This window comes from Prunus dulcis, chromosome 4, assembly GCF_902201215.1.
Source record: "Prunus dulcis chromosome 4, ALMONDv2, whole genome shotgun sequence".
NCBI lineage: Eukaryota > Viridiplantae > Streptophyta > Magnoliopsida > Rosales > Rosaceae > Prunus > Prunus dulcis.
In genome coordinates this window covers 161,966-179,563 of record NC_047653.1, presented here as the reverse complement: position 1 = coordinate 179,563, position 17,598 = coordinate 161,966, and the positions used below count along the sequence as shown (strand labels likewise).

General features: G+C 39.5%; 3 protein-coding genes and 1 non-coding gene across 4 annotated transcripts; 2 read left to right on the top strand and 2 right to left on the bottom strand.

The window, feature by feature from the left end:
• The first annotated feature begins 416 nt into the window (after nt 1-416).
• On the top strand, nt 417-1,889 carry LOC117626093 (U-box domain-containing protein 35). The gene is made up of 3 exons (XM_034357744.1): nt 417-897; nt 1,027-1,261; nt 1,388-1,889. Exons 1-3 carry the CDS (start codon nt 462-464, stop codon nt 1,632-1,634), a joined length of 918 nt encoding a protein of 305 aa, XP_034213635.1. The 5' UTR covers nt 417-461; the 3' UTR covers nt 1,635-1,889.
• TRNAF-GAA lies at nt 1,692-1,764 on the top strand. The gene has a single exon. It is a non-coding gene; the product is annotated as a tRNA-Phe (tRNA).
• A 297-nt stretch (nt 1,890-2,186) lies between the features above and the next one.
• LOC117623851 (serine/threonine-protein kinase D6PKL2) lies at nt 2,187-6,801 on the bottom strand. The gene is made up of 3 exons (XM_034354854.1): nt 6,360-6,801; nt 4,374-5,473; nt 2,187-3,266 (listed from the first exon to the last, which is right to left on the bottom strand). Exons 2-3 carry the CDS (start codon nt 5,336-5,338, stop codon nt 2,381-2,383), a joined length of 1,851 nt encoding a protein of 616 aa, XP_034210745.1. The 5' UTR covers nt 5,339-5,473; nt 6,360-6,801; the 3' UTR covers nt 2,187-2,380.
• A 2,139-nt stretch (nt 6,802-8,940) lies between these two features.
• Nucleotides 8,941-12,131, bottom strand: LOC117623852 (phosphoglycolate phosphatase 2). The gene is made up of 11 exons (XM_034354856.1): nt 11,842-12,131; nt 11,620-11,687; nt 11,428-11,520; nt 11,266-11,337; nt 11,125-11,196; nt 10,688-10,747; nt 10,545-10,597; nt 10,183-10,280; nt 9,982-10,081; nt 9,622-9,725; nt 8,941-9,482 (listed from the first exon to the last, which is right to left on the bottom strand). Exons 1-11 carry the CDS (start codon nt 11,927-11,929, stop codon nt 9,373-9,375), a joined length of 918 nt encoding a protein of 305 aa, XP_034210747.1. The 5' UTR covers nt 11,930-12,131; the 3' UTR covers nt 8,941-9,372.
• Between the last annotated feature and the right edge of the window lie 5,467 nt (nt 12,132-17,598).

The following is a 17,598-nucleotide window of genomic DNA, read 5'->3' as shown; positions in this document are numbered from 1 at the left end:
GAAGTTTGTCATTCATGTCACTGTCGCCTAAAATTCAATGTAAATGTACAAACTGTAATTTGTAATGAGAGACTTGACTTGTCAATGCCAAGTTTGAATTGATTGTAATCATAACATCCTTTCAATATTAATAATGAGGTCCTGTTCCTGTATGTATGTATGCATGTATACACTAGATTGCTTTGGTTGTGCTTTTTTCAATAGCGAGCCTTGTTAATATATGTGATAAGCGGCCGCGATTCCCTCTGAATTATACGAATAAACCCTATACATGCGCGTTTCGTATGCAAAGTGAAGCGGTCAAACCAAAGCACCTGTCAGTATATCAAAATTCAAACATATATATATATATATGTACAGTGGTTGTGCAGCAGCAGCACCACCACAAATTAATAAAGAGATATTGTGAGCGCAGGTAGCCAGAAAAAAAGACAAGAGCAGCAGTTGGGTGAAAAGTGAAAATGTCGGAAGATGATGATCAAATTAAGAGGATTAGTAGTAATAATGAGGATGATGAGTATTACTACCGTAGCAGCAGCTGCAACATATCATCATGCGAGATCGAGGAGGATGATGAGGAGGAGGTTGGTTCAAGTTCAAGTTCAAGTTCAAGCAGCAGATCCTCATCAAGAAGATCAACCCAGGCCGATGATATCCCAAAAGAGATCAAAGAGCTTTTTGGGAACAAACGATACCTGCCCATGCCATCCATCAAGGAAGATTATACAGATAATCATCATGATCATAGAAGCAGCAACAGCGTTTATGTGGGAGTGGGTAAAAGCGAGTCAAGCATGGAGGCGCTGACCTGGACATTAAAGCACGCTGCTGACCCCTCATCCACCACCGTCTATCTCATTCATGTTTTCCCGGAGATCCACTTCATTCCAAGTCCATGTAAGTACCAAGTACCAAGTACCAAGTACCAAGTACGTACGTATATGATATATGATATGCATTTGTGTCTGTTTCTGTAGACTGTATGTATAATATGATCTGTTGTGTTGGAATTGAATACATTTATAGTGGGAAAGCTTCCAAAGAGTCAAGTGAGTTCACAACAGGTGGAAACTTACATGGCCCAAGAAACAGGCAAGAGGAGAGAGCTCCTTCACAAGTTCCTTGACAAATGCTCCGCTGCAAATGTTAAGGTTGACACTGTGCTGATTGAAAGTGATATGATCGCACGGGCTATTCTAGACCTTATCCCTATTCTCAACATAACAACGCTAGTACTTGGAACTACCAAATCCAATCTAAGGTAATTAATAATATATGCATTCAGTTCAGGTGCAGCCAGCCATGCACCAAATTCATTACTTCATTTATTTACTTGGTCTCTTGTGATTCGTGATTCGTCAATGAACTCCATCATCTTCTGGAATAGGAAATTGATGTCTGGGAAAGGAAGCGGGATAGCTGATCAGATACTTCAAGCTGCACCAGATGGCTGTGAGATCAAGATCATCTGCCAAGGGAACCAAGTCATGATGGACCAGGCGATTCATTCCCTTTCCCCACGTCTCAACGATGATCCCACTACGACCAAGTCTATGCAACACCAACAACAGAGGAATAATATTGAAGCCTTTTCATGCATCTGCTTTAAACCCAAGTTCTCTTCGTCTTCGTAGGCAAGGAGCAAGGAACAAGGGTTATATACTTCATTACTGCCACTATTAACAATAGTAGCGGGGATAGCTCAGTTGGGAGAGCGTCAGACTGAAGATCTGAAGGTCGCGTGTTCGATCCACGCTCACCGCATTTTTCTAGCTCCTTTTGTTTTCTTTCAAAAGAAAAAGAACTTTGGATGCATTGTATTCCAGTCCAAGTTAACTTTCTTTCTGAATTTCAAACATCCGACGCCTGCATTGCATTGTATTAAAAGAATTTTGCCTTTTAATATTAGCGGCCTTAAATCCTCTTTCCAAGTTCATTTGCACATTCCATAGAAGAAAGAAAACAAGAAGAAATTAATCCCATTTTCTAACCTATGCTGGTATTTTCTTTTTCACAACGGTATACTTATTCGGTGGCAGACCTAGAACAGTGTATAATATCTGTTGGGCAAGCATTTGCATTGCAAGAAGAAAGGGGCTCTCCATTGACCACGACCCTCAAACATCCGATGCCGTGCACAAAGTCCTAAAAATGGGATCTAATTCATGCCTTGATTTGACACAGAATTCGTGCAATGATTATGCAATAAAATTTTTGAAACTGTCAACAGGTAACAACAACAACAACAACAACAACAACAAACATACCATTTCTCGTCATCTATCAAGAAAACAACTTAACCTCACTACTAACAGTCCCTAAATTGTCCGAAAAAGTTCTTTCCATCCAATAGAAACCATTTACGATCAATAAACTAGGGCTAAAAGAAATCAAACTCCAGATAATTATCAGAACCCTTTTGATCAGGAGCTGCTGTGGGAGTAGGAGCCTTCTCCTTCTCACTTGATGATGCTGTTGGGGCAGGTATCCGCTCAATCTCAACAGGCTTTGGGATCTCGGGTGGGGTAGCACAACGTATCAATGCCCAATTTACACCTTCAAAGAAGGGATGTTGCTTTATCTCAGTTGCCCCTCGTTTGTACGCCAATCTGTGCTGTGGTTCCTTTACAAGCAATCCCCTTATGAGATCTCTTGCTGCAAAACTGACGACTGGTGATTCTGGAAACCGGAGAGGCTGACCAACAACATTGAACAACGTTGCACGATTCCCAGAACCCTTAAAAGGAGTTTTACCAAACAACAGCTCATATAAAAAGATTCCAAAAGTCCACCAATCAACAGCACTTCCATGACCTTCGCCCTTAATGATCTCAGGTGCCAAATACTCATGGGTCCCAACAAATGACATAGACCGGGCATCAGTTGGCTCTGCAATGAGCTCAGGTAATGGTCTGACTTGGTTTCCAATTTCATTTTTAGGTTTCCTGTCCTTCTTGGACTTGCTAGAAAACAAACGTGGTGAGAAGCATGTTGTAGGAGCTACACAGGATGGCTGGATACAAGAAGGCGGCTCAATGCAAGCTGGCTGGACACAATAAACAGGGTTCTTCCGCAAGGGTTCAAACTCCATGGATGATGTTTTGACAAGAGTTGGACTAACAGCACAACGGAGGGAAAGGTCAAAGTCGGAGAGCATTATATGACCATCTTCCCTCACCAGGACATTTTCCGGCTTAAGGTCACGGTAGACAATCCCAAGCATGTGGAGGTATTCCAGAGCCAGCAGTACCTCAGCCACATAGAATCTGCAAGCTCAAACAAAAATTAACTTGTTACCATCAAGTGCTATGCACACCAGGACCATTGCTCATATTATTTGAAGAAATTTAAATCAACATAAATATCAACATTTTGAATGATTACGTCAAACATATTGTCATTGAAACCCAACATAATATCAATATTGAGAACGATTACATTCCTCCTGCAGGATCATATGATAGTTGCAGGCTGATGTTTAGAATTATACACCTACCATCTTACTTACTAGAACACTAACCATTGTCAAACTTTGAGGACTTTTTATAATATGCACCTATGGTTCTGATTTCATCAGTTAATCATGGCTTCCAATATTTGGACTTTTCTGAATATGAACGTTAGGGAAAATTAATGCAAATTACAGTTCCACAAGAATGCATAAATAATAGCTTTTTAAGAAGGAAAACATCAATAGCTCAATATCAATACAGTCTTGCTTCATTTAATGCTTTCGGATGATTACCAAGAGTATTTTCTAAGTGCTAAATAAATTATAGCAGATTCAGAATACAATGTTTGGTTAACCACCTATGACAAAGGAAAAACCACTCCCTCACTTAGGATTGAATCGTTGCACAGACTATGTGATCTACATAAGCCTGCCGCAATCCTAATATCTAGGACATTATGTTCAATTGTCATTTTAAAAGACAAACCATACACATTCAAGCAAGAACTCTACAGCATGCCTGCTCAATCAGGCCATACAATTTTCAGAACTTATGTACCAAGCTTATTGAACTGACAAAGTAGCCCATATGTTTCCCCAAGCACCATATGCTTGAGAGTCCACCTAGATAAATGGGTTTTAAAACATGAATTATTTCAAGAAGATAAAAGGAAACCTTTCTTTCTAGTTGAACATAGGGAATTAAGGATAGAATTTAAGAACTTGTGACATATACAGAAAAGCTTCCCTTTTCACAGCTCTAGTTAAACAAATTCTTCTTTCTTTCTTTCTTTTGCCCTAAGTTCTCAGTTATATTCAGTTTTTTTTTTAATAATCAGAGACAATATGAAGATGAAACAGATCATTCAGGTCAAGTAAAATGAAGACAGACAGATAATATGTGCAACTTTACTGAACATACTTTACTGCCTGCTCAGAAAAATGCTTCCCCGGTTGCCTCTGCCTGAGAGTGTGCAAGTCTCCTCCAGGGCAGAATTCCATCACCAAACATGAAAACTTATCTGTTTCAAAGTGGGTATATAATGTTGGAAGGAAGGGATGATCCAGAGATTGCAGTATCTCCCTTTCTGTCTGAGCACGAAGAAGCTTTTTACGACTTGCTAGAGACCCTTTGTCCATAACTTTCATTGCAAAATAACATTTAGTTCCACTTAGCTCTGATAGGTAGACACTCCCAATATCCCCGCAGCCTAACCTCTTTAGTAGTCTGAAATGACCGAGACCCAGAACCCCATCTCTTGTTCGGACAGCTTGGATAGCTTCCCATCTCAAGTCATTTGCTTTGTGAGGCTTGCTGATGCTGCTACTAAAGCTGCTACAAGTGCTCTCATCACTCACATCACTGCTTGTGCTTCCTCTGCACATACTGCTCTTGCCACTCTCTACAAAATCAACTCGATCACTAATCTTGGCACTTCCACTAGTCTTGGCAAGACTGCTGGCTCCATCGCTCACTTTGGCTGAAACTGAACTGTCCTTCACACTTCCATACTCTGATGTCTTCTTTTCTTGATCAACAGAACTTTCCAGTGAACCTCTGGTCTCATTTACAACAGAATCTACTTCCTTGGATGCCTTCTCAAGGTTGGGTGATAATGAAATCGAATTCAATTTATTAATCAAGGAATCAGCAGATCCTTTTTCATTGGAATTTGCTGACCGTTTATTATCAGAAGCTTCTACTGCAACCTGCTTCGTTAAGTTTTGTATAGATTTTGGCAATTGCTCAGGAGTGGCGAGCTCAGGTCTGGTTGGCTTCACTCCCTGTGGGGGAAATTGCCTGAGATCATTAGTTTCCACCGTCTGAGCACCAGCTATTTTCTGTTGCAGTCTTGAGGAAGCTCTAGCACCAGATTTTGAGGCCATCAGATTTCAGAGGAAGAATGGGTTATCAAGCAGATTGAAAAATTTCATTGCTTTCCCCCATTATGGGCAACATTGAATCTTCTATTAGCAGCCAAACATAGTGCCTTCTCAACTCTTCCAGCAGCAATTATCAATCTATATGCATTTTAGAACATTCAGATGTAATAATATGTATGTACATATATATATATATGTCAATTAAAAAGAAAAAAAGTTCCTTAAATCAAGTAACAAAATCTTAGGAAGATGGAACCATTAGACAACCAGTTCCCTTCAAATGGCCTCACAACGTAGATCACGCAAAAGATAAAAGAGCAGCAGCTGCTACATAAATATATATACACTCTGAGAATTACCAGGAAGCTAAAACACAGATAGCTTATTAGCAAACACAGTCTAGACATCTGCTAAAGTTGAGTCAAAATGCAAAATTTCAGAGCTCACGGTATAAAGGTCCCTTTTTTTTCTATTTTATTTGATAAGTAGCCTATAGACCTAAAACCGAATTGGTAAACCATATATCCAAGCACAGAGCTACATGCAGAGCTTGATCAAATGATGCTCATTACATATTGGGTAAGTAGGAATATTGCTTACATATGCATTACCCACCCACCCACCAATCGAAAGAGAAGAGGAAACAGGAAAATACAATTAGGGAAATTGAAAAAGATTGAGAACAAGTATAAGGGATTGAAGGACCACAGAAGAAGTAAAAAACCAGTCAAGTAAATTGAGCCAAATAGAAAATGCAGTTCATATTTGATAAAAAAAAAGTACCAACCGTCTTAAATGGATGAAATTAGCATAAGCAACTAAATGAACTTGATCAAGAGACAATTACATAGAACCCAGATCTATAATCACGAAAACCGTAGCTTTCAGTCAAAATCCAAGACAGATCCAAAAGCACAGAGAGACCCAGATGCAAAAGACACGTCTAGAAGGCAAAGAAGCGCAAGCAAATGAACAGAGACGCGAATACCTAAAAGGAAAAGTGAGAGAAGGGCAAAAGGAGTACCTTATTTTTGAAGGATCAGGCTTGAGGAGGGGCTTTGCTTTGGCAGTGAAAAAGGAGAGGAGGTACCGTAGAAAGCGCGCTGCTCATAGCTTGTTAATTGCTTGCTGCTGCTGCTGCTGCTGCTGGAGAGAGAAAGAGAGGGCGCAAAAGGGAGCCTGAGAGAGTAATGAAACGGACTGGGCCTCCGCTTATGGTGGACTATTAGGCGCAGAGAGAGAGAGAGAGAGAGAGAGAGAGAGAGGTCAAAGACGCAAAGTTAAAGAAAGCTTCTTTGTTTTGTTTTTGTTTTTTGGTTTTTTTTTTTTTAGGATTCAATAATTTCATTGGTTTTTTGTCCCAAAACTAAAGGGGTCCGAATCACCAAACTGCTCTGAGGACTCACAGGAGTCAGGTCTTTCGCACCTGTCTGTCATATGCGGCCGGCTTCCCTCCTCTCTCTCTCTGTCTGTTTCTTTTTCCCTCGTCTCATATAATCATTTACTATTGCCAACTCAACTGGTTGAACTTGAAAGCCCCCATCAGTGGGGTGTTCTGTTTTTTTGTTTTCTATTTGTACTTTTGGATTTTTTTTAAAAACTGCATCTTACTTTGTTTGAGCCATGTTTATTTTTTGTTAGTTTAAGGCTACTTTAAGCCTTATTTACTGAACCAGTGAGGTCCCATTTGCAAGATGAAGAGACCAAACACCTCGTCTCTAGGTCGCTCTGGTTGCCCAATTTGGTACCCGCTATCCTTTATAATCACAACTAACGGGAATATGGTTGGTCAGATATGGGAATATGCCAATATACCAATATGCCAATATGCATGACTAAATCATCTAATCTCCCTTAACCCAAAGAAAAAAAAAAAAATCATCTAATCTTAGACATATGATATGTCCATTAATTCCTTTTGATTAACAGATTGGAATCCAATGCATTATGCATTGAAGGATTGAAGGGCTTCAGGTCTGGTGGGGTTTGGTCATTTAAGGTTGTCAACTTGGAGTAGGACCTTTTTTCCTCCAAAGCCATGTTAGCTCTGGTAATTACCTTCATGAATACGTGTGTCGTTGCAAAGCAAAGCAAGCCAACAAACAAGGCCCCAAATTTCTGATGGGACAAGGCATCGCAGTTGGATCACTCAAACTCAACTCAAACCCCGTACGTACGTATGTATACAGTATTCCATATGGATGTTGTTGACCAAAGAAAAACTCCTTATAATAATGGCTAAAAGTTAGTAAGAATTCCCACCACCAGTATGCATTGCAATTTGCAAGTCATGAAAATGGTAGAGAGAGAGAGAGAGAGAGAGAGAGAGGCCCCTTTAATTACACTTATATCCCTTTTCCTTTCTTGTTGCTAGTTGCTATTGCTAACAAAACAACAGATGATTTTCACAACTGTATTTGGTCCCAACTCTCTATTTGGCCACACAAAAATTCTTATTAAATAGTTTAAACAAAGAGGCCAGTTAGTTGGAGTCTATACATATCAACACTAAAATAATGCATGCATTCCAAGTTTGAGAGAATTTAACACCATCTCCATCGCCATCGCCATCTCCATCTTTCCAAAAGGGATATGATTTAAGTCTCTCCCTCCCTCCCTCTGTCAAATCCACAATCCTCCTTTTGTTTAAAGCAGAGAGAGAGAGAGAGAGAGAGAGAGAGAGAGAGAGATACGCTAGCTAGCTATTCCTAAAGTGGGGAAATATATTAATTCTTCCTTGACAATCTCTTTCATTGTATTGACAATTAGAGGGTATATATTCAATATAAAGCAAGCATATAAAATTGTAAATATAATTAATGTCATTCGAAACTGTCCTTAATTCCTTTTTGTTCCCTTAAGCTTCCTTTCATCATTTCCTTTCAACATTTTGTACAAATTGTACCAACTACACATACGTGGTTAGGTAGCTAGATATATGTGATACAGTGATACTGGGCAGGCCAGGCATACACTACTAGATTGAGTTTTTTTTTTTTTTTTTTAAAAATCAAATAGAAACTTCATTAGATAAACTTCAACATTACAATCAAAGACATCAACAAGACATCTAAAATACCAATCTCAAGAAGGCAACAAACTAACTTGCTAAAAGCAAAACTAACGAGAACAAAAGTCGCACTAAAACTAATAGCTCACATCACCACAATTAGCCATAAGCCCAAACAAAGTCCAGAAACCCAACATAACCAAAACCCTAAATCAACCAATGAGTCTAAACAAACCCTACCACCACCACCTGAAGAAGCGCCGCCGCGGCCACACCTACCACTGCATTCGTAACAGATCTGGAAAAAATATAATTTTCAGCGACCTACCTACGCATAAGAGCGAACAAATAAACGAAAACAATAACTTTGCCAAAGAACAATTAGGTGATTTGCAGCAACCTCCGTCAAATTGTATGCATGTATAGATTTATTACCCTTATTCCATATACACAGACATATACGTACATATATTAATTTGATGAGATATATTCATGTGTCATGGTCATGGTGGTTGTCACAAACATGTACTGTGGAAGCTTAATTATGTGGTCATTCATCATTGCTACAAAAACTAGTGAGTTATAATATTAGGCAGGCTGGCTAAAGATATAATTAATATCCATACATAATGCAGCAGCAACTGCAATTCCATCTACAATTAATCATTCATACCACAAAATCCATCACCCTATAATTAATATTAACCAGCAGAGCAGGTGCATCGATCCACCTGCAGCAATCAACACATGCAATGCAACCTTCTCTCTCTCTTTTTTTATATATTTATTTTGGTAAATGAAATAACTTAAGTTATATCAACTTTCGCCAAACAATATATCAGTATCTAATCTATCACCCAAGTTATATCAACTTGGCAAGGCAACTGGTTGATACCCTCTGCAACTCAAAGGCGCCGTCTGGGAATAGCATTCACTCAGGATGTTATTCGCACATCATTAATCAATTAATTCATTAATACACTGGAAGGAAAACAATGTCCAATCCAAACACAAGGGAGGGATTAGATCAAGTAAGCTGCGGCCGCAGCAAGTCAAACATGTCGGAAACCTTGCTTGTATAGTACTCTGGTTGAGTCTTATTTGAAGGGTCCTGAAGAACGGATTCAGTCGTCACACCTGTTGTAATAATTTGTAATGATCAGTACGAGCATAATTAGAGAATATAAAGGAAGCCAATCAATTACTGCTGCAGTGTTAATACCAAAAAATTGTTTCACCAGTGCGATATATAATATGAATAGGAACTTGTTCATACCTGAAAGAACGAGGAGAGTTCTGCAGCCAGCATTCTGGCCAAACAATATATCAGTATCTAATCTATCACCCACCATACACATTTTGGAGCAACTAACATCGAATCTGCAAAACAAACATTACAATCAGTCAGATACGTACCCTCTGAATCTGATTCTCTGAACTGCACAAAGCCACAACAAATGCGAGTATCTCACATTCAAGGTCTAGACCCTTTAATCTTCTTTAGGCTTTTGCATTGTATGGATCTAAATCACTTGAAATTTCATATAATTATTTATTCTTTAGGAATTTTTTTTATTTTTTTTAATATACAAAAAGTATACATGAAGGTAAACAGTGTTTTGATATTATTCCTTACTTCTTTAGTAAAAATTCCATCAGGAACTTAGAGGGCTTTCCAACTACAATAGGCTCCTTCTGGGTGGATCCACAGATAGCAGCTACCATACACCCAGCACCTGAAACCCAAAAGGGGAACTACTATAAAACAAAGCTTTAAAGCTTATATGTCATGTTATCTTGAAATTTCTCGAGAATGGGATGGAAAAGAAGAAAGAACCGGGCCATTCTTGTAAATCAGTCATGTGTCCAACTGCATCTCGATTGGTTGCAATGAAAAGGCATCCCGGATTTTCACGTATGCAAAGGGTTCCATATCTGCCATGTGAAGGGTAAGATATCTAAAGTCAAGTAGTGAACACAAAATAAGTCTTGCATTTGCTTTTCACCTAGCAACCAAATAGTAAAGATGCTGAACACCAACCATTTTCTAATCTAAATTTTTACTTTCTAACAAATGTGTTGTTACTCATCATCTTTGCAGTTCATTTGCACAAAACTGAATATAATATATTATCATAACTGCAAGGGGTCATTGACTGGAAATTGCAGGGAAGGGAGCAGGAGTTTTAACATTCTTACTGAAGCTTGTAATAGTTAATATACTGGTCTAGTCCAACCACAACTGCTCCAACCTGGGAATAGGAATCGCAACATATTTAGCCTATGCAGAAATAAGAGTCACAACACAAGTCAAAACAATTATGGGCAAGAGGTTACATTACACTCTTATCATGTTCAAAAAGGCAATTTGATTTCAGTTGTGCCGTTTTTTTACCATCTTCCTGCAATGTAACGTTTCATCAGTATCTTCTAAGGTAAGATTTCCATGAGAGAAGGTAAATCAATTTCTCAATGTTGTGTCTTACCATATGAATATGAGAAAGGGAGCATCATTTAGAAATGTTACAAGTTTAATGCCAACTTGAATCATGAAACATAGTTAAGGTTCCACAGCGAAAGAAATCTGAAGCTTATATACCGAAACAGATTGAACATGGTTCGACAAATATCTTTTGTTGTAGACAAAAGATACTGGGGTTCAAATGCACTCATATGTGTCAAAATGCTCTATGATATAATTAGTCCAATTTGCCCTTCTAATCTCAAAGAACAATTGAAGAAAACAAAAGCAAACAGAAAGAAAAAGAGATGAGCTTACAGGGCCACCAAGAGCTGTAAAACCAGCAAGCTGCAGCTCTTCTAAAATACCTTGTTCCCCTATTACATAAACCTACAAAGAAAGCAAGCAATGTAACACAGAAAGACGGTCAAAGACAAAGAAGAGGAAGCAGCAGCAAACCTTTTTGTGTTGGGGGAAGTTAATGAGTTGCAAGTACATAGCTGCGGCAAAGGATGAAGAGAATATCTCATCCTACAATCAATCAATCAATTTTGAAGAGTGAGAGAGTGTGAGGCTGTGAGAGAGAGAGAGAGAGAGAGAAATAAAATGGAGAAAACTGACCTCAGTAACCGAAACGCCAAGAGAAAGGAACTTGTTGGCGTATTGGCTTCTTGATTTTGTGGAATTGTTGGTAACGAACACCAGCTTCTTCCCCTAATTTATCAGCCAATTATTAATTTACTTAGTATGATTAAGAATTGGTTGTAATTTATTAATCAATCAGAATGCGGAAATGGAAGAAAGAGAGAGTGCCTTTGATCGAAGCATATGCAGTGTCTCAGGGACACCATCGATCAGCTTATCGCCCTTCCAAATCACACCTGCTCATTCACTGCTAATCGTAATTTGTTTTTTTTGTTTTTTTATAAGGCATTGCTAATTGCTAATATCATAATATCAAATGCTCGAATAAAATTTATAACAAAATTAAATTAATGCTTTAATAGAATAGAAGAAAGAAAAGTAGAAAAATACCGTCGCAGTCGAAGAGAAAAGCTTGGACAGAATCGAGGAGCTGGTTCACGTTCTGGGCAGACAGCAGCTGGGCAGGGGAGGAGTTCATCGTCAAAGGTTCAAAAGCTCTCACAAAATGCCAAGGCTTCTTACTTGTGAGTTAGGGTTCAAACATCAAACAACGGCTCTCACCAACCAAATGCTTCACGCAATCAGATACAGTGACACTGACGGTGTGTTTACTAATCAGGAATTGAATTTCGTCTATGGAGAATTTCTTCGTTTACTTCACATCAAATAATAGAAAAGTAAGCGGGCTCACATAAAATTAGGAATCGACTTCTTGATTTTGGAGGAATTCAATTTCGGAATAGAAGGTGGAGAATTTACCCATTAGGAATTTATCTTTTTTACCTATTATATCATCACACAATTTTCAAAATTCCAAATATGTCATCTACTTTAACTCCATAATGAGGACATTTTAGTAATTAATATCACTCATACCCCAATTCCATATGATTTAGTAAACAACTTCAATAGGAATTCGGAATCTAACTCCCCTCAATCCACATGATTTAGTAAACAACTTCATTTGAAATATGAAATCTAAATCTCCTCAATCCAATTCCTCTTGAATTCAATTCCTTCTTAATTCAATTCATCCTAATTCAATTACGGATTAGTAAACATGCCCTCATGGACGACTCCTCAAAAAACAGGAAAGGGTTTTTCACTTTTACATTTCTAGCCTCCCTCCCGACCCCCTCCCTGGCCGCACCTGCAGTGCACTTTGCACGTGGTAGGCACACTTCCATAATCCCATTCCGTGAGCGTTACGTTAGTCCATACAATACAATCCAACAAACAAACCAAACATTATTTTTGGGCCTCATGGCCCAAGCTGCCCAAGCTTCGCATGTCTTTGTCGTCTTTGCCATCGAAGAATGCGAAATGGTGTTGATGGTGACAGGACCCGACCCAATTTTCACTTTGGAATTCGAGCCAAGTCCTGTGCGTGTCCGACACCTGGCGAATGTCGAGCACAAATGACCTTTTTACCCTTTCCTTACACAATTCTTTTAAAATTTTCTTCCGACTTCTGCCGAAAATTCGGCAGAGTCTCCCCTGTATTTTGACCATACCCAAAGTTTTCCACCTGCCAAACAGTCTCAGAAATCCTACCAACAGCCAGACTAAGCCAATAAACAGATTCCAACCTCAGTTCCTTATGTTCAACAAGATATCAGAGCATTTTCTAGGGTTTTCAAGTTTGCAAGGATTTTCTACAACTCTACCTTACTTGGTGGTGCGGAAGCTATGACTGGCCAGGTGGTGGATCCCGCGTACCTCTATGGCCTGGGGGCGAAAAACAGTTTGAAAAATGTGAGTGGACCAAAAATAATGTTCTTCAAAGCAATTCTCATAAACATAATATCCCCCATTGTAAAAAAAGAAATTTAACTAAATAAAACTGAATACTTACTTTCTACATCACGCATAGTCAACTCAAGGCATTCTATATCAGTCATATTCAAGCTTGAAGGTTTCATACAAAAACCACTGAATTCAAAGCTTTCATAAAAGTACTGAAATCAAACGCGTATAAAAACTCTGTACTCAGACCTTTCATAACTGAATAAATATAAAGGGATCTATGTCCGAAAAATCAGAAAAACTGATTTATAATAGCTGAAAATCAACATTTAATAAAAAAACTCAGAATCCTTTGAAAATACCACCAGTATGTACCCCTGTCATTTCCGTCAATTCCCTGGCAGGTCTCGGGCGTCACACAGACTTACCCGAGCCGCAAACTGGCGAAATCAGGGGACTATGATCAGCCTGTCCCGCCGGCAGATTCCTCGATGACACCAAGTCAACTCGAGTCGCTCTGGCAGGATGCAGGGGACCGTAGTCAGCCTGATCCGCAATCCTGGCAGGTCTCGGGGACATAAAGTCAGCCGAGCCGCAATCCTGGCAGGTCTCGGGACACCAAGTCTGCCGAGCCGCAAATCCTGGCACTCACGGTCCGAGCGTCCCCGAAATTCGTGAGGCAAAGTCAAGTGCACTGACTGAACTATAATCAGACTGGATGTCCGTAGACATCGGTCCGACTCTGGGTAATCACCATAAAGAAAAACGGGTACGAGGTGGTTTTAAAATAATGTCCTTTTAAAAAGAAATATCTGAATAATAACTGTAAAACTCAAGTCGTGCTGCGGTCTTAACTGATTCAAAACTCAAACTCTGTTTCTGTAACTGGTAAATAAGCAGCACCGACTTATAGAATTATTACTGTACTGCTCATATTCAAAATCGTATTAAAACTTACTCAAAGACTGAATGAAGAAACTTACTCAAATAAACTCATTTATAAAACTCATGTATATAAAATCATTTATAAAATCTATTTTATATAAAAGCACATCAATTCATATAAAAGCATATCAATTCATTCATGAAATCTGATTTATGAAAGAAGGTCCACTCACAAATGGTCCGAGCTACTTCGATCCTTCGAAGGTGTCTTTTGTAATCCTGTCGGGCTCCTGACGCCTGATTACCCATAAAAATTTAATTAATAAACTGCTGAATAAAATGAATTTCAATTAAACACCCAGCCCCCGGCTCCTAAAATACGTGTATCTCACTCCAAGTTATTCTTGAGCCCACACTAGCCTTTTCAGATACTTGGACAAGTTTTGAAGTGTCCGACACTCAACTGAGCGATACACTGCCCGATCGGCCGACCCGGGACCCCGTGGGTCCACGATCTCGAATGGCCAATCTGGGCTTCCCGGAAAGTTTCTCATAGGGCGGGAACCAAGTTCTGCGAAATTGGTCCGAATCGGACGGTCGGATTGGCCAAAATCGCGTTATCGCTTAAAACCCTAACCCTAGCCCCAGGGTTCGCGATTCCGGAGTATCCGGGACTCTGATTCGCAATCCGTCGAATGCTACGCGATCCTGACGTCACGTAGACCGACCTATCCAAAATTCAGCGCGATCCAATGATCACACGACACTGCACCTACGAATCGCGCGATATGGAGAATCCGTTCGGGGCTCAAACGGACTCCGAATTGAGATCCGCGAAATCCCACGCGCTCGTGACGACACGAGGACCTCAAAACTGGCCAGAGCCGGGCCACCACCCTGGGCCACGCGCCGCCACACGCGCGGGGCAGATCGGGTGTCCAAAGCGATTCGGGTGTGCCGAAAAAATCGTGGAACCGAGACTCCAAACTCCTACCCTAGGTAAAACACCCCATTTGGAGTCACTTTTGTTCTTGGACTACCCCCAAAAAGTGACCAGAAACCGTAGTTTCGAAGGGCCGAAGTTTCGGCCAAACTTCAAGTCGTAAAACAAACCCCTTAACGCTAAAATCGATCAAAGACCATATACCCATCAGGTAGAGCACGAAAAATAGGTCAAAAACCATACCTTACTCGATCGATTTGGTTGAGAAACGAAGGAGAACGAGCTCCCACAAATTTTCAAAAAAACTGTCGGACCCGGCCTGTTCCGTGGAAGTTTCCGGCTACTACAGTAGCGGATGGAGGCTGAGAAGGGGCAGGGCTGATAGAGGGAAGTGAGGTGGTTCGTTTGGGACCAGTATTGCCTGAAACGGTGGTCTGAGTTGGGAGAAATCGCTCTCTAAAGTCGGCTGGTCGAGATGGTTCGAGAGAGTGCAGCTGGGTTTATAAAAACTGAACTTCGAAATATTTACGGTTCTGCCACTGAGACTCGGGATCTACTTCCACATTGTGTACTATTTCTCTAATAGAGGTGGAGTCCATCAATACAATGGGATCACTTCTATTGGAGAGGTGGTACACAATGTAATATAAAAAGGGAGCTGATTTTCCCACTCCCTTTTTCTCCACTTACACTCCCTTTTGTTTTTTAATATCATTTAATCAATTTTGTTATTTTTTGTTCTTTCTCTTTCCTATTCTACCCTTACCCTACATTAATTTCTTTTTACTTCCCTTTTATATCATTTCTTCTTTCTTTTTACTTTATTTTCACTTGCTCTCATTTTTCAATATTTTTTTGGCTTTTTTTTTTTTTATATGGGGAAGTGTATTTGAGTCTCACTTTGGCCCCTGAAACTCATTTTGTCTCACTTTACTCCTTTTTCCACAAATATATGTCTCACTTTGTCTGGATTCTGGCAAGGCCAACAAATCCCAACTCCCTGCCTTCTTCTGTTTCTTCACCCAACAGATCAAATCAAACTAAGAAAATCAACTTCCAAGAAATAAAATCATAAAACCATACCAAGTAATCAAAATAATCATTTCAAAAACCAACCCACCAAACCAAATCATACCCAAGTCCCAACCATTCTTGAGCCACCCAACTTCCTCTACACACCCAACATCAGTTTCACTGCAGCCCCCACCCCAGTTCAACCACAACATCCTTCCAACCACCATCAAAGCCACCCCCATCCAATCCCTCACCCCATCACCCCAAACCCACCCAAGATTAATCTCCCCATCCAAACCCCCACTGTGTTAACTAATCAAAATCAATAAAAAAATTGAAAAACAAACCCAAATCTCAAGGAGAGTGACAGAGAGATTGGTGGGTATGGAAAAAGAAAGAAAGAAAAATGGAGGAAGAGAGCAGGTGGTGGCTGGGGTTGGGTGGGGACGGTGCCAAGGGGAGGGTACTGGTTGGGCACAACACATGAGGGGTTGGGTTTTTAATTTTTTAATTTTTTCTCTTTTTTATTTTGATTTTGAAAATTGAAGGTATATATATATATATATATAAAATAAAAGTGAAGTAAAAAGAAATTAATATCGGGTAAGGGTAGAATAGGAAAGAGAGAGAACAAAATTAATTAAAAAGTATTAAAAAATAAAAAGGAGTGTAAGTGAAGGAAAAGGGAGTGGGGAAATCAGCTCCCTATAAAAAATGTGATAAACCTAGTATTTTTCTTCTCATTATAATTTTCATTGCTTGACGGTCATGAAAACAAAAAAGGTACTTGAAAGTCAACTTCACTTTAATCGGAGTACGTTTGTTGACCAATAATCCAGCCGGAGTATGTGGGAAGGAGACCTATGACCAACATATGCCGCATGAAAAGAAATATCAAATTTCATCGGTGGTATAGGTATATGGTGTGGTGATCATCACAAAAGAAAACAGGTTCATCTCACTGAAAACAAAAATTTTCTTTGCTTTAGTCAATGTTTTATTAGATCTGGTAATTTTAAATCAAAAGTTTATTTTTTATTATTCTACAGAAATGCAAATATTATCAGGTCAAGAAAAACAAATGCAAATATTAATAAATAATTTTATGCGCGAGAGTAAGATGAGGGTCATTGACACATTGTTGTTCTAATTCGGCGGCTATAGTTAATTGAAGTCGTCGATAGGCGGCCCCCATTAAATTTGAATGGGGTCTTTTTCAATGTTGATGGCTGGCAGTGGCTTGGTTCATGAGATATACTCCTACACCTACCTACTTGTGTCTTGTCTATTGCACTCACTTCTCATTACGTATATATTTTAATGCAAAATACTAATATTTTGCTTATGAAAATAATGAGTGGAATATACAATGAAAGCTAAAAAGGCCAGCCAAGGTAGAATTGAGCAATATACGTACGTATCAATGAGTAGAGTACGGGGGTGGGTGGTTGCACTGGGGCCCGGCATATTTCGTTTATTATTCAGTTGCGTCAACAAAACACCCCTGGGCTGGGTCGTGTAAATACCGCCTGCCTGCCTGCCTAGCTGGGTGTAATAAG